Below are 16,914 nucleotides of genomic sequence, written 5' to 3'. Positions count from 1 at the left end.
TCTGAGAAAAGGGAATATTGGTGGTAACTCCTCTTAAGGTTGCAGTAGCTAACCATCTCTGCCCTCTCTGAGATCTATATAAATAGTTTTGATCACACACCCATCAGTAAAAATGAAGCATGTGCCTCCCCCGATATCCATAAGCCTGTGTGTCATGTTAATTTACGTGAGTACCAACATACATTGTGTATTTTATAAAAGGAAATGGAGATTTTTAAAGTATGAGGAAAAACAGAATTAGCAGTTCTGATATTTTCTTTTTCACAACAGAGGCCTGTGTGCACCTCACTTTGGAGATGACTGCTTGTAATGACAAGTGGGGAAAAGAAAGGGGAGGACATGCTAGAGTGGGGCTAATTAATTTATTTAGCAATATCTAATCTATTTAGCAATATGCAATAGCAAAAGACAAAGGCAATTAATAGAATGTGCTAATGACAGTAAAGGCAGTTAAGACTAAACTATGTATATTGATAACAATGTCATATCGAAGGAGTATACATATAAGTTTAAGAGATCCCAACATATGTTTACTATTGATCAAAAATCACTTGGCTAAATAACAACATCAATAAAGAGTATCTAAAAGCAGTAATAAAATTTATAGGATAGCAACTATTACAGTAGATGCCAAAAGTTCACCAAACTGGGAAACGACACTGGGAAGGTCAGGGATCAAAACCTTGCCAGGTCCACAGCTTGAAAACTGAGGCGTCTCTTGATGCTGCAAGCTGCAAGTTGCATACAGTTTCCAAAATGTTAATAAATTCCCAAGAATGCTGCTGCTGTTGTTGCTGGAAGTTAGGACATCTCCTCATGTTGCAGGCTGCAAGCTGCGTACAAGATGTCAAAATGCAAGTTCTCAAGAATGCTGCTGCTATTGTTGCTGTTGTTGCTGGAAGTTAGGGTGTCTCTTGATGCTGCAAGCTACAAGTTGTACATAAGTTTCTAAAATGTTAACAACCGTGTTTCCCCGAAAATAAGACCTCGTCGAACAGTCAGCTCTAATGCGTCTTTTGGAGGCAAAAGATGCATTAGAGCTGATTGTCCAGCGAGGTCTTACTTTCGGGGTAACCTGGAAGTTCTCAAAAAGGTTAACCTTGGGGAACAACACTGGAGAGGTTGAGAACCAGCCAGACCTCACCAGGTCCGCGGCTGGAAGTCAGGGCATCTCCTGATGTTGTAAGCTGCATGTTGCATACAAGTTTGCAAAATGTTAGAATGATGAAGAATCGCCAATGACAAATGATGAAATTTACACTGTCAACTGTGGTCTGTCTTATATATTTTTTCAGATGTACCTTAGAGCCAAGCTCCTTGTTCCTGCTTCCCCTTGAGGGAATGGCCAGTTCCAGGAGGATGCGGCAGTTACTGTGATAAAAATATTGCTTATCCAGCTAGAGGACTAGTTTACTTGGACAAACAATACCTACTGTTCTCGCCTGGGACAGTTGGCCCAAGGTCTTCCAAAGCCTGGCAACATGCCTGTCACGTCATTCTGATACTTACTTCTCTACATCATCTGCTGATGCAGGCAAAACAGACAAAAAGACTCTTCATCACCTCATATCTCCCCTGCCAGGAATGAGACGAGGGAGAATTTTCTTAACCCAAAGCTAACCATCACCTCACATGCAGTCTCTCATGTGAGGGAACAAAAAGCTAACAGCCAAAAGCTACCATCAGCCAATGAAGGCAAATTTTCCTAACATCGTTCCCATATTGCTCTGATTCAGCTCCTCCCAGAGGGACTTAGTACCATGTGTCCAGCCCAAGGACCAAAGGGCCACTGCACTAGGGTAAGCAGTATGTCAGGAGAGGTGGGGCTTACCAAGGGTGGCCATAGCAACAGACTGGTGTCTAAACAGAGCACTATGGGGCCAGGGGCTGAGGTAGTGTAGCCCGTGTGTGGGCATGAAATGACCCATACCACTGGAGTGCTTTCAAGGCATGGTGCTAAATGTGTCACGTGCATGATTTCTTTCTTACCACCCCATTAGGAGGTAAGGACTATTAGCCTGTTTCACAAAGCCAGCAGAACCAGGAACCGAAACCTAGGTCTGTCTCTCTCTAGGGCCCTACATTCTCAAGCCCAGTGCTGAGAAAGTTAAACAGGAAAACCTCAAGATGGCTGCTGCTGCTGTTGGGTAATGCATGGAAGACTTTCTGAGACTACCCCATCCACCTGACTTCTGGCAGTATCAGTGCGTCTGAGTAACAGCACAAGGGGTGGCTCCGAGCTCTCGAGGTGCGGTGAGCATGTTTTAAAGGAGAACAAGCCTATATCTTCAGTTCCTTTGGTGTCTGCCATATACAGGCAGCCAGTAAATAACTAAATGAACATGAAGGTTGATTTCTCTGCCCAAGGTGGTGCTGGAAGGAAGAAGAAAGGGTAGTAAACCAAATTTTGAATGAATTACTTCGTAGGATTAGACACGTGGGGGCTCAGGGAAGAGTGGATTTTCTGCCCCAAACGTGGACTTTCTGTCACTGTAATAGTTACCTTCCCAAGGTACATGCTATTTCACTGACCAACCTCTTTTGGCACATAAGGATGCCCTATTTGGCTTGTCTTCCCCTCTCCTCCCTGATGGTCCCAGAGCTGCCTGATGACATCGCCAGCCCAACCCACCTGAAGCATCTGTGAGGTCAGCCCATTGTGTCTTCACTGGGGTCGTCCTTAATTCTTACTGGACCTTTGACAGCGGAACACTCCCCTGTACAGAGAGTGAGCACTTGACTGCATTACCCTGCTTAGACAGGTCTTAGTGTGATAGTAGAGATACTATGTGAACTAACAAGCATTTATTGTATGGTGTTCCACATGTTTCCCTTTCGATTATTTTCTCTTTGTTCTGAATCTAAGCCAGAATAACAATCTAAATTCCTTAGAAAACAGACAAGTTGTTCAATATGATTGGGAGGGGTGGAGCTTGTGGCCAACTGAAGCATAGGCACGGCAATCATATTCAATAAAAAAATTAATGTGTACACACCAATATAGTTTTTGACATCAATATCTTTTTCTATATATAAATAGCCCCTCCCAGATGGCCCTGGACACTCCATAGGGTGGCCCCAGGGACCCTCCCGGACAGCCCAGGGATAAAATCCCATTTACAATAACAATAATAAAATATGTAGAAAAGTCCTTTAATGAGCTCCTTGAAGAAAATACTATCAAAGGAGTAAAGACATGAAACTAAAGGAAATGTTTATTCGGTCTTGAAGAGGAAGAAGATTCAACTTTATAAGTTGTAAATTCTAAGTTAATCTACAAATTTAATTCAATCCCCTCAAAAAACAACTCTTGGCAGTTTTTTTGAACCGGATAAATTCATTATACAATTTACAAAAAAAAAAAAAAAGCAGGCAAAAGTAGCAGAAATTGTCTGAAAGGAGTAATGAAGAGAACTAACCCGAGCAGATCTTTAAACATAAAGCTGAAATAATTGGTACCAGTGTGAGAATGGACAGGAGATCAATAGAACAAAACAGAAAGTCCATCAGTGGACAGAAAATCATAGAACAATTTATTGATACGATAAAAGCAGCACTTCAAATCCATAGGGGGAAGGAAAAGTGGCTTATTCAATAAATGATGTTGTGATAACTAAGTAACCAAAAGGGAGAAAAGTTGGATTTATATCTCCTACTTTCACCAAAATAAATTCTATAGTGATCAAAGATTCAAGCCATGAAGAAACTATGAAAATATCAAACAAAATCAAGAGAAGGTATTTATATAAGCCAAGAATGAAGGTGATCTTTCTTGGACGGACATAAGTTCCAGAAGCCATAAGAGAAAGTTCTATAATTTTGTCCATATAAGTTTCCTTTTAAAAATTCTGCATAACGAAAATCATCATAAGCAAAGTAAAAAACAAATGGAAAACTGAAGAAAATATTTGAGATTCATATTACCAAGGGTTAATTTCGCCAATACTTAACTCCTAGCAAAAGAAAAATAGATAAACAGACAAAAGATATGTACGGGGAATTCACATACACACAATAACTGGCTTGTACACATATAAAAAAATGCCCAACCTTACAATATGAGAAAAAAATTAACAATGCTCTACAATATTGTTCACTGACCATTTCAGCAGATACAGTAAAAGGAGAAAACACAATCCCTGCTACACTGCTACAGGAGAGGTGTACAGTGGTACCTCGGTTTTCTAACGTAATCCGTTATGGAAGACTGTTCGAGTTCTGAAATGTTCGAAACCACCCGACATCTAGGCCTCAGGATCTTGTACTCAGCGGAAACCGCAGGACGTGTTCCACTTCCAAGGTGTGTTCCAAAACTGAAGCATTTACTTCCGGGTTTATGGTGTTCGTAAACCGAAATGTTCGTCAAAGATGTTCGAAAACCGAGGTACTACTGTATATAAATATAAATTGGTACAAGCTGTGGAGGAAATGGGACAATTCTTTTTAGTTTGGAGATCTAATTGGCTTTATTAAGTGATTTATGAATTGGGCGGCATCCCATCTAACAACTAGAAGGATGCTCCCTGGCCACTTCTGCATCTTTTGACCCAACAATCATACTTCGAGGAATTTATCTGATATACATACATATGTGCAAAATGGCTTATGCACAAGTTATTCATAGTAGTGTTGTTGATAATAGCAAAAGTTGGAGACAAGTTGTGTCCACCAGTTGGAGACGAAGTAAATTACAGTACATCAATGTAATGGAACATTATGAAGCTGCCAAAGAATGGGAAGAAGCTCTTTATGTATGGACATAGAGGGATCTCCAAGATACATTGTTCAATGTAAGAGAAGATGCATAATTGTACAGGTTTATGAAAGCAGCCAGAAAAAAAATTAAAAAAAGAAAGCAGTCAGATTTTGTTAGATAGCACAAGTGTTTCAAGGTCTGGACAATTCTTACTCATCTTTCTGAATGCTAATCATGCTAAATGTTAAAATGCAGTACAGTATTTTGCAGAAGTAGCTGTAACAGGATGAGCTTGACCTGAACCGAAACTGTTAAGTGTAGCCAACTACAAAAAGAAAAAGAAAAAGAAAAGAAAGAAAAATCAACATGTAATTAACCAAATAGTGTACATAAGCAATGTCTAAACCTCTCTTTGGGGAGACAGAGCTTTCGATGTGAATCCTCTGTCTCCTTTACTTGCTGCAAGTAAATAAAACTACCTATCAACAACCATGTCTTGTTCTTGAATAGAATACCCCAAAGGAACCCCTTGAGTTTGGTAACAATTTCACATTTTTTTTATTTAGATCAGTTGGAGATTTTATTTTATCTGACTAATATTCTAACCCTTATAAAGAATTAAAAAGTTTCTCTCTCCTGTCTTAGCTCAGGCTGCTATAATGAAAATACCATAGACTGGGTGGCTTAAACAACAAACATTCATTTCTCACAGTTCTGGAAGCTAGAAAAGTCCAAGATCAAAGCACCTCCCTGATTCTTCCTATTGTGTCCCAGCACCGTCTCTTTGGTAAGGACACTAATCCTGTTCATGAGGGACCCACCCTTATGACCTAATCAGCTCCCAAAGGCCCCACCTCCTAATGCTGTCACATTGTGGATTAGGATTTCAACATACAAATTTGGGGGTGGGGGTGGGGAACAAACATTCAGTCTACAGCACTCCCCCCAAAATATAGCTTTTAATCATGAAAAATCACATCAAACTCCTCTTTGACATTTTTAAAAATACATATATATTTTATTGGGTAACAGTGTGTTTTTTCCAGCACCCATCATCTCCAAGTCAAGTCGCCCCACTGGCAGGTCAGTGGCAGCTCAGCTCAAGTTATTGTCCTCAACCTGGTTGTGCAGGATGCAGCTCACTGGCCCATGCGGGAATTGAGCCGGCAACCTTGTTGTTAAGAGCTTGCGTTCTAACCAACTGAGCCACCCGGCCACCCCAGCTTTCACATTGTTTCAAATAAATATTTCCAAGTAAGCTTGAGTTTGTCTGATAGAAACAGCAGAGGGGTGTGCTGGAGCATTTTCCTTCCTGAAAAAGCCCCTTTTATACCAACTGTGGGGACAGAGTCCCAGAGAGCAGTTTCCAGGCTCTCGGCTCAGTTATTAGATGGCCATCAGCTGTTACCGGTTAGCCATTAGCCACTAATATAACTGCGGGGGCTATGCTAGGTTGGTTGGTTGGTTGGTTGGTTGGTAGGTAGAAAAGCAGACGGCAATTGTGGCTAGCAAGTGCAGTTAGCAAGCGGATTGTGGGTTGCAGATCATGTTGATCATACTTCCGGTGTCTCACCTGGCTGCCAGCGAGACTGGGGTGCAGGAAGACTCCTCGTTGGGGTACTGGCGGATGTTTGCTTCTGTGTCTCCACCAGCCACCATCGAGAATATAGTGGTATGACTCCCCTATCTATGGCTCTGTTGTTCCTTTTTGGCCTCACCATATCCTGCGTTCTTGTGCGGGGAGCGGGACCAGAGACCCTGCATGACACCAACCTACTACAAGTTTAGCCTGTATGTGTTTGCCTCATGTTTCATCCATATGAGTAAGTCTTGAGAATGTAGAAATCCACTGTATGCTCAATTGTTAAAAAGCGAGGGGTTGGGGGGGGGGGCAATAATTTGTATGTACTGGTAAGTATTTGCTTGTACATGACTAGACTATTGTCTATTCCTGCTCTACTAAATGACCACAAATTTAGTGGCTTAAAACTACAGTAATGTATTCTCTTCTAGTTCTGGAGGCCAGAGGTCTAAAATGAGTTTCAATGGGCTGAAAACCAAGGTGTCTGCAGGGTCTTGCTCCCATTGTAAACTCTACAGGTCCTAGAGTGGAGTTTTCTTTCCTTTTCCAGCTTCTTGGCTCCTTCGCTCATTGCTCCTTCTCCATAATCAAAAAGCCAGTAGCTTAGTACCTTTCTCCTAGGCAAGTCTTTCTCCTTCAGTGGTTAGTGTTCTGTGACCAAATCTCCTCTGCCTCTGTCATGCAGACACTTGTGATTGCATCTAGGGCCACCTGGATAATCCAGGCTAATCTCATCTCAAACGCAAAGTAATTTGCTGAACATCACATAGCTAATAAAACAAGAAGTTGGATTTAGGCCTAGACACTGCACTATACTATTAAATTAAAATCCTTTTTTTTTTTTTTTTCACAAAGTGCTGGTCAAGACTTTCCAAATTGATTTCACAACTCACGAATGAGCCGTATTTATTTAATAAACCTTGATGTCATAAATTCCACAAGAGCAGAATTTCTCACCACTAATCCTTAGCACCCTCACTTTGCCTGTCACCAAGAGATGCTCAATCAGTAGTTGATGAAAGAGCCTTGCATGTAACAGTACCGTCTTAAAGCTGGAGGAAACCCGAGAAATGACCAAACACAGACCATTTCAAATGAAATTAACCAGCAGTCTTATGTGATTCACATTATGTCATTTACTCAATGGTCAGTGGTGACAACAGGTGTTTTTTTTTTTAACATTTCCTCAATCATTTATTTTTTCATTAAAGAATGAGCACTTACAAATTTCAAGTTGAAATAATTAGGTAAAATGAAAACGCAAGCTGCAGAAGACTCTGTCAAGTCTAATCCCACATTGTAAACAGTACTTATGTAATATATAGTAAGTCTGGAGTAATGTACACCAAATTGTTTATTTGTTCTGGTGAAGGAATTGGGGATAAATTTTATGTTTTCTATTTCTGTATTATCTGAATTTTTACAAAGAAAATATTACTTTTACAATCATAAAAACGCAATGGATATTTTTAAAAAATCCTTTCAATCCTTTCTTTACCTGCAGTATTTGACAGCCCTTGACCGACTCATTTCTATAGCCTACTCTCTTAGCCCAACGGCCCGCTCCAAGTCGACAACAAATAAGTGTGCTCGAGCGAAAGGACTTAATAAATGTGCATGTGGCAAAGGACTCTATCAGGCTAATAATGTTCAGGGTAAATCCAAAAAGTATATTTCGTTAATAAATTTGCACATCACGTTGACATTGGTGGGCATAAGATGGCTTTTCTTAGTGCAATTTACGTCCAGTCAGATCAAGCACCTACAGTGCAACTTTCTGAGGCTCCAGCGCACAGCGCGCCAGGGTTCAAACTTGGGACCCTCCAGGTAATGCAGTGACCACTATGCTGCCGCGCCTCACGCATGCGCCCTACCCCCGCCGATCCCCGCGCTCCCAGCCTAGCTCTCCCGCTCAGCCAGCCTTAACCCGCCAGGCAGTTTGCCTTTGCTACACACCCAATCCGACGGTGCGTGGAGGCGGAAGTGGGTGGGCGGGGCAGCCTCGCGCCCTCTGTCCCGCCCCGGAAGTGGGCGGGGCACAGCAGGCTCCACAATCGTTCCTTCGCCTCCCAGTCGGGTTGCGGCGGAGGCCGGTCCTGGCTTTGTAGCTCGCTCAAGATGGCGGCGCAGCAGCCCAGCGGGATCCGCCTCAGCGCGGTGAGCAGCCGCGAGGGGTGGAGCGGGCCGTGTCCCAGGAGGGCGGGCAGGCGGGCAAGCGAGGGGAGGGCCGGCAGTGGGAGGTGGCGACTCGCCGGCCCGGCGGCTACGGCTGCGGTGGGGTCGTGGGAAGTGGCAGCCATCTCGCCGGGGTCGGCAGAGCGGCTCGGCGGCGGGCAGGGCCAGGCCGGGCCGGGCTGTGCGGGCCGGGCTGAGTTTCGTTTCTTCCGCGTTCGGTTTCTGTTTTGCCTCCGCGTCTTTTGGGCGTGCCGGGGCCGGTGCCCCTCCTCCCGAGTCCCTTCTGGCTGTCTCGCAGCTGTCGTCCGAGGGTGAGGCCTCGGCGGCCGACTGGACAGCCTCTCGGACCGCGGGGCCCCTGACCCCTCTCGGCTTGCGGGTCCGCAGGGTGCTCCGGACAGGGGGACGGAGGGCGGTCTACAGCCAGAAATGCCGGCGGCCTTGACCTCCTGGCAGCGGGACAGGGTGAAGCGAGCCCGGACGAGTCTCCCTCATTCGTTTAAATTCCTGCCGCTTCCCTCTAGTTAAGCCCTGGGGCCTGAATCACTCGGTCACCGAGCTCTCCTGTTTCCCCTCTAGCCTCTTCGTCGCATCTCTTTTGGGTTCTTGGAAATCCTTCCTCATTTCTTGAATCTACGAGTAAGGAGCGGTCACACAATATGAATTAAAATTGCACGTCTTAAAATGTGGGCGTGGCTTTCCTACCTGACGATCCTAAAAAAGTTAGCGGTGTTATGCAAAAATGTACCTCCTCTCTTGAGGGTGTTAACTCTTGCCAAAGAATGGCTACTCCAGTATCTTCCAATTTAAAATCCAAATGGCAATACCATTACTTTTGAAATGGTGCATTGCCCTGCGACTTTCATTCATTTAGCCACTTTCTTACTAACACCGGGTATTGTCGGAGTTTGTCGTTTTTCCTGATGAGTGTGGTATCGGTTCATTTTGCATTTCCCTGAGTGCTTGAGAAGTTGAAAGTTTTTCACGTTTCACTTTTTTGTTTTTTTTTGGTGTTTGTAAAAAAATACCTATGCGTACCCTTTGCCCATTTTTCTGTTTCTTTTGAAGGAATCTATTGATTTCTAAGCGTTCTTTACATACTCTGAATAAAAGGTCCTTTGGTTACGTAAGTGGTTTATTGAATGTTACAGCATTTAGTAGTTTTAACATAGAGTAACTTTATTCTTACTACTGGCTTTAAGCATTATTTACTAGTTCTTCCCCACACCTCGGTGAATCTGGGCAGATTCAGTGCTTCTCAGTTAGCCTTAGGTATTGTAAAGTCTGACATTATCTATTTTAAAATCTTTTATTTGTTTGTCGTTGTCCCCCTCCCCCACCAGCCCTTGCTAGATTGGGCCAAATTCAGGCCTAGAAACCTGTGGTGGGGAAAAGGAGCGAGCTGTTCTTCTCCTGCGTCGGCCCTTGAATTCGTTCTCCCTTTCCTTACCCCTCCCGTCTGGCTCTTCAAGATTGAGGTGAGGGAGAAAGGGAGCAAAGATTAAGGGTCAAAACAGTCTTAAGAGATACATATTGTTAGCTGGCTGTCTGGGTGAAGCAGCTGTCCATGTGCTAACTCTTTCGTGGGTAATATGGGCTGTTTGGAACCTCATTGACAGAAGTCTCCCATCTGTAGCTTCTGGGCTCGCCACCAGTCTCTTTGCTTTAGGACAGGAATTGGCAAACTACAGCTCATGGGCCAAATCCAGCCTGCCACCTGTTTTTGTATGGCTCACAAGCTAAGAATGATTCTTAAATAGCTAGAAAAAAATCAAAGAATAATTTTGTAACAGGAAAATTATGTGAAATAGACATTTCAGTTTCTGCACAAAAGTTTCACTAGAATATGGCCACGCTCAATCGTTTGTGTATAGTTTTCAAATGCTTGCATTAGGGAGAGGGTCTAGGAATTAATGAGTTCTTGCATGTGTCCGAAGCCGTAGAACTTAAGGCACAAAGGGTGAATATAATGTGTGCAAATTTTTAAAAATCACTTAGGTTGGGAGATCCTGGGATGGAATATGGAGTGACAAAAACTTGTTTAAATATTTGCTTTTTGCCTCTATATTTCTAAGTAAAATGTTGATACCATTTTGTTGTTTTCCAGAAATCCTGCTGTTCATTTAGGTGACACACACACTCTTCACCTCCTTCCATCCTTGCAGTGCTTATATCTCTTTTTTTGGTTGAATTACTATATGATTTATCACTCTTACCATTATTCACAAATGAGCCAGCCAGAACTATAATTGTGTGGTTTTGTGTTTTTCAGCTATACAGTTGTTTTTTTCCCTTAAGTTAATAATTGATTTGTATTTTTGCTTGTTTGCTTAGTTTTTGTCTGTACTCATTGATCACCATTTAATTCAAACTTTGAGAGAACTGGAAAACCTTTTCCAGATGTGTTCAAGCACACCCAGTATTTGTCAGTTTTGCTGGTTCACTTGTGATTTGGGAACTTCCCTTTATCATTTTTCTGGACATTTCCTTCCCCTTTTTGTTGTGTCTCCATCCTACATATTCCTCTTTTGAAGTTTTCTCCCTTGGCAAGCACAGTAGCTTAATGACTGAGAGCATGGGCCCTGGAGCCCACCTTCCTGGGTTCAAATCTTGACTGACAACTGGATATGTGACCTTGGGCAAGTTACTTTAACCTCTTTGTGCTGGAGTTTCCTGTCTGAAGTGTGGGGAAAATAATCTTACCCATCTCAAAGGGTTGTTTTAAAAATTTAATGACAAAGTACATATAAAGGGCCTGTGAATGCTATAAGCACTCGGTAAGTATTTGCTATTTTTTGTTATTGGTAGTGGTGGAGCCCATCCATCCTTCCAAAAACAGGTGTAATTTCCTAAGAACAGAGTACATGGGAAGAAAATTTTTTCCTGTTATTTCCTGGAAATACGTTTTTGGTTACCATTGCTTGTTCTTTACATATAATTGGGCTGGGTTTGTAATTCTAGATTACAAATGATTTCTGTCAGAATTTTAAAGGCATGTTTTATTTAATAGAATCCTATGCATCGTATTGGGCACCTAGGCTGGAAACTCAAGTCCTTAATATCTGGAAATTTTTCTCATTTATTTAACAAATTTCTTCCCTCAATTTTTTTTGTTCTATTTTGTCTCCTATTTTCCTTCTCATTGTTTTTTTTCTTTACTTTTTGGGAGACTTCTAACATTTGATTTCCAACCTTTATCTTTCCATGTATTTAATTATCATAAACACCATCTTATTCTCTATCCTTTTAAATTGTCCCTGGACAAAATATTTGTTTTTGTCACTGGGCATATTAGTCATAGTATTTTTGAAGATTTCTTTTACTCTGCATTGCCTTTGTTTCTTCGACTGTTTTGATTTCTAATTTTACACATTCTCAAATGTCTGGCGATGACTAGCCTTCTGCTTACATTTCCAAGTAGGACACTAAAAGCTGATTGGGAAATGTTCATACCTAAGTAGAGCTAGTCCTTTGGTGGGTGGCAGTATTGGGTGATCAGTTAGGAAGGAGCCATCTGTTTCCTTGGGGGCACCCTGTGTCACTATCTGTAGACATTAAAGAATGGAAGTGTTAGCAACGACTATGTATGATGCCAGGTGGGTACTTCATGAATCAGGAATCACTGTATAATAATTTATGTCTAACCACTATACTGTACAGCAGAAACTAATATAAAATAATATTGAATGGCAACTGTAACTGAAAAAAATAGTTAAAAAAAGAATGGATGTGTTAGACCATAAAAATAAGTATGCTGAAAATAAGTAAAAAGTGTTTTACAGTAATTTTTAAAAAGTGAGAACAACAAAAATAAATGCTATTCAGAAAGCACAATTGTAAAATAGCACCAAATAGAACTTGTAGAAATCATTCCATTTTCTAGAGAGGAACGCTACATCTAGATTCCTGCTCCTGGCTGCCAGCTCATCTGGAAGCCCATTAGGGGAAAGGAGATAGTCTCACATTGCTCAGTTTGCCAACTTTATTTATTTTTTTATTGTGGTCAAATATACATAACAAAATTTACCATCTTATACCTTATAGTTCAGTAGTGTTAAGTACATTCACATTGTTGTGCAACCAGTCTCCAAAACTGTCTTCATCTTGCAAAACTAAAACTTATACCCATTAAAAAATAAGTCTCCATTCCATTTTTCTCATATAAATGGAATCATACAGTATTTGTCCTTTTGTGACTGGCTTATTTCACTTAGTGTGATGTCCTCAGGATTCATCCATGTTGTAGCATGTGTCAGAATTTCCTTTTTTAAGGCTGAATAATAGTCCATTGTGTGAATATACTACATTTTGTTTATCTGTTCATTCGTCGAAGGACAGTTTGTTTGCTTCCATCTTTTCACTGTAGTGAATAATGCTGCTCTGAACATGGGTATGCAAATATCTCTTTGAGACTCTGCTTTCAGTTCTTTTCAGTATATACTCAGGTGGAATCACTGGATTATATGGTAATTCTATATTTAATTTTTTGAGGAACCCCTATAGTGGCTACACCATTTTACGTTCCCTCAGTGTACAGGAGATTCATTTTCTCCACATCCTCCCCAGCACTTGTTATTTTCTGGTTTTGTTGTTGTGTTTGTGAAGTGGATTTATTTTTTTACTTTTTGATGGTAGCCATCCTAATGAATGTGAGATGGTACCTTATTGGGGTTTTGATTGGCATTTCCATAATGATTAGTGATGTGAGCATCTTTTCATTTGGTTAGTGGCCATGTGTTTACCATCTTTGGAGAAATAGCTGTTCCTTTGTCTATTTTTTTAAATTAGGTTGTTAGTTATTTTGTTGTTGAATAGTAGTTCTAAGTTTTGTAGTTTCAGCTCTTATGTGTAGGTCTTTGATCCATTTTGAGTTAATTTTTGTATATGGTGTAAGGTAAGGGGTACATCTTCATTTTTTGCATATGGATATCCAGCTTTCCCAGTTATATTTTTTGCAAAGATTGGCTTTTCCCCGCGGTGAATGGTCGTTACACCCTTTTGGAAAATCGTTTGACCATATATAAGAGGCTTTATTTCTGGGCTGTTTGCTGGCTTGCTCTTGACCCATCTCTTATCAGTTATGCCTGAGCTTGCCATCATCAATTTCTCTAGAGAACACACCTCCAGTTTTATATGGAGTTGCCTAGGGTAGTTGCAGGTTGCTCAGGATGAAAGAAGGATCGCAGGGAATCTTAATTGCTTCTTTTAAAGACTTTTCAACCTATCTTGTTTTCATACAACCTCTAGTACTTTTGATTCGAAAGGCACAGAAATCTAATCCCTAAGCCTTTGTGGGATTTTGTCAGTTTCTGGCTGCTTCTTTTTGTTGGGTTTCCCATTTATAGGCTTCAGATTTATCTCTTTCCAGGCTATTAAATCAGTTATCGCTAGTTTCCAAACTACTGACTTTTGTCTACTGTTGTCCATCAATTCTTTTTGTTCTTCTGGATTTATGCCTTTTTTTTTTTTTTCTTTACTGTAGAGCAGATTCAGGACAGAGCCAGAGGTAAACACTCTACAGGTGTTAAAGCTTCCATGTTTAAAAAATTTTATATTTAAAATTTGTAACTTTTTTCTATTGGGGAACAGTGTGTACTTCCAGGACTTTTTTTTTTTTTCCAAGTCAAGTTGTTGTCCTTTCAATCTTAGTTGTGGAGGGTGCCGTTCACCTTCAAGTTGTTGTCCTTTCAGTCTTAGTTGTGGAGGGCACAGCTCAGCTCCAGGTCCAGTTGCCGTTTTCTAGTTGCAGGGGTCACAGCCCACCATCCCTTGCGGGTGTCGAACCGGCAACCTTGTGGTTGAGAGGATGCGCTCCAACCAACTGAACCATCCGGGAGCTCAACGGCAGCTCAGCTCAAGATGCCGTGTTCAATCTTAGTTGTAGCGGGCAGAGCCCACCATCCCTTGCGGGACTTGAGTTGAACCGGCAACCTTGTGGTTGAGAGCCCACTGGCCCATGTGGGAATCAAACCGGCAGCCTTCGGAGTTAGGAGCACGGAGCTCTAACCGCCTGAGCCACCAGGCCGGCCCTTAAACTTTGTAACTTGATTCTTAAATCTTAAATTTTGATTCTTTAAAAATCTACGTGGTCTTTATAGCATCTCATTTGTGTGTGTGTGTGGATTTTTTGGAAATTACTTTGGAGATGTCTAGTTATTTACAGGGATACCTATTTTATAGGTTGATTTTTTTTTTTTTTTTTAACCTGATGTTTTGATGGCAGGGGAGTGTGTCTGGTACTCCTGTGTCTTGTCTGCTAACATTTTCTCCTGGTGGATTGTTTCCTTGAATGTTATTTTAGATGGTGTAGTCAAATATTCTCCAAGTAATGACTTAGGGGACTCTATGCTGTCTGGTTGATGCTGTTGCCACAGTGGTTCCGCAGGTTCTAGAAATTGAAACTAACTCAAGTGAAGGCGTGCCTCTTTTTACAGAACATCACGTTATACTTTTTTTTTGTTTTGTTTTGTTTACCTAGAGTCCACACCGAGACAGACAAGCTTCCCATTATGCAGATTCCCTCTTTCCCTGTCTCTTTATTGAAGGTATGGGGAGGCAGTTTCTTCCAAGTGCCTGCTTCTCTTCTGCCAAATCTATCCTTGACTCACCATTGAAACCGAAACCTTTGTATTCCAGTTAAGCATCCACTCTAATCCCCAGTACATCCCCATTTTCAAATCTTACTTGTTTTTAATTCCTTCTTTACTTGTTAAGTCGTTTAATTCTCTTTTAACAACCTCGTAAGCTGATACTATTATCCTCATTTTTGCAGATGACAGAACTTGAGGTACAGAGATTAAGTTTCTTTCCCAGGATCACATACCTAATTAAATATATTCCATATACCATAGTATGTGTGCTCTGTGTGTGTGTGTGTGTGTGTGTTACACTGCTGTTTGGCTGTTCAAGAGTGTTTTTTATTGTAGTTAGTGACATTCTAGAGATTATTACTGAGAATAATTGAAAATAATTGCTCATGTTTAAATACCCAAAAAGCCACTGTTTAGCATTCATTGTTCGTTACTGATGCCTTCTTTGCTTTGCTCTCCTGGGACTCTGACTCAAGAACAATTTGTACTGTTTCAGTTTGGAATCGGTGTCTACGATGAAGTCATTAAATGAAAATTGACATTCCTAGCTCCACACTCTGCCATGCGTCTAAAATCAAAGTATTGCCACATGGACCAAAAGACCCCATTTCTAACTCCAGATTTCACACCTGACAGAAATGCATAAAACAGAGACAGAAACACTAAGGGTTTATAGGTGGTCGATTAATCATTTTCTCCTTTGGTAGCCAGAGGTTTAAAAACACCAAAGCCATGCCCCATAGTAAGGTTTAGAAAGGGAAAGGAATATACCTTTTTTTAAAAAAATGGTAGCTTGACGAATCTGCAACGGGAGGAACTGGGACTGGAAAATCTGACTGCTGGCACATTCTTAGGTAGATTAACTAGAGAAAAGGCTTCTTGTGTAAGATGAATATCTGGAAATGCATTTTCATTAGAAGCCCTTGGTGATCTATGCTTTAGAAAGTCTGAATTACTTATACTCCACATTACATTACTGCTACATTACATGGCGTATACCATAGGAGGTCCAAATTACACATACTCCAGTTGGAAGATGGTTCTACAGAATACCATTTCTCGCCTGTGTACTTCAACCTAATGGGAACCAATGCTTGGGCATTGTCTAAAATCAAATGTTGACAGAGGGAAAGTAGAGAGCTCTTTCTGGTACCTTGTGGCAGCAGCTGAGCACTGCAAGTGTGGCTATCATAATTTATAATCTAACCACATTTCTAGGGCTCTTCACATCAAACAAAGTGACACTCTTTTTTTCCTTATATAGGAAAATCTGTTCCAAATGAATGCAAAAAAGTCCTCATTGCATAGAAATTCTCTGCATGTTGAAATTTTCAAGCATCATCCTTTTAAAACCATTTGTACATTTTTATACATTTGATATTTATTAGGTTGGTGAAAAAGTAATGGTGGTTTTTGCGATTTTTTTTTTTTAACCTTTTAAACATCAATTACTTTTGCACCAACATAACACATTACTCAGGAATTTAGAGTCTCTATACCATGAGGTTGATTGGCATATTCCATACTGTGAGTAAAATCAAACATAAAATCCTTGCAAATCAAGGTTTGTTGCATTTGAACTAATATTTGACATTGTTTAAAAGGTTTGTAGATGTATAGTACTCTACTGCTACAAGTTCACTTTCATGAACTTGGAGTAAATACTAAAATAGTGTCAAGTGTTGACTTCCAACAGACTACCAGAAAAGCCTCTTGACTAGTAAGCAAAGCTAAGTTTGTTAAGCCTAATGCACTAAGGAGAAAACACCCCCTTGACAAAATCTTAGTTGTGTTTCCTAGTAGGAAGATTAGGAAATAATAGAGGATTTTAGGGTGTTGGCTGGGTGGCTTTGAAGTAGGTCTTGCAAGGT

General features: G+C 41.0%; 1 protein-coding gene across 2 annotated transcripts in view; it reads left to right on the top strand.

Moving 5' to 3' along the window:
* Positions 1–8,301: 8,301 nt before the first annotated feature.
* The window catches only part of MORC3 (MORC family CW-type zinc finger 3), a 39,869-nt gene continuing 31,256 nt past the window's right edge, over positions 8,302–16,914 (top strand). The window contains exon 1 of one of the 2 annotated variants that reach the window (XM_019730293.3): positions 8,302–8,435. In XM_019730293.3, coding sequence (XP_019585852.1) covers positions 8,397–8,435 — 39 coding nt within the window. In that variant the 5' untranslated portion in view covers positions 8,302–8,396. The remainder of the gene's footprint in view (positions 8,436–16,914) is intronic. The other variant, XM_074325576.2, reaches the window with a different exon arrangement.

Source organism: Rhinolophus sinicus, chromosome 17, assembly GCF_057876585.1.
Source record: "Rhinolophus sinicus isolate RSI-liver-muscle chromosome 17, RSI-T2T, whole genome shotgun sequence".
NCBI classification, from domain to species: domain Eukaryota; kingdom Metazoa; phylum Chordata; class Mammalia; order Chiroptera; family Rhinolophidae; genus Rhinolophus; species Rhinolophus sinicus.
Note: the sequence above shows the minus strand (reverse complement) of the source record. Positions and strands in the feature narration are given on the sequence as shown.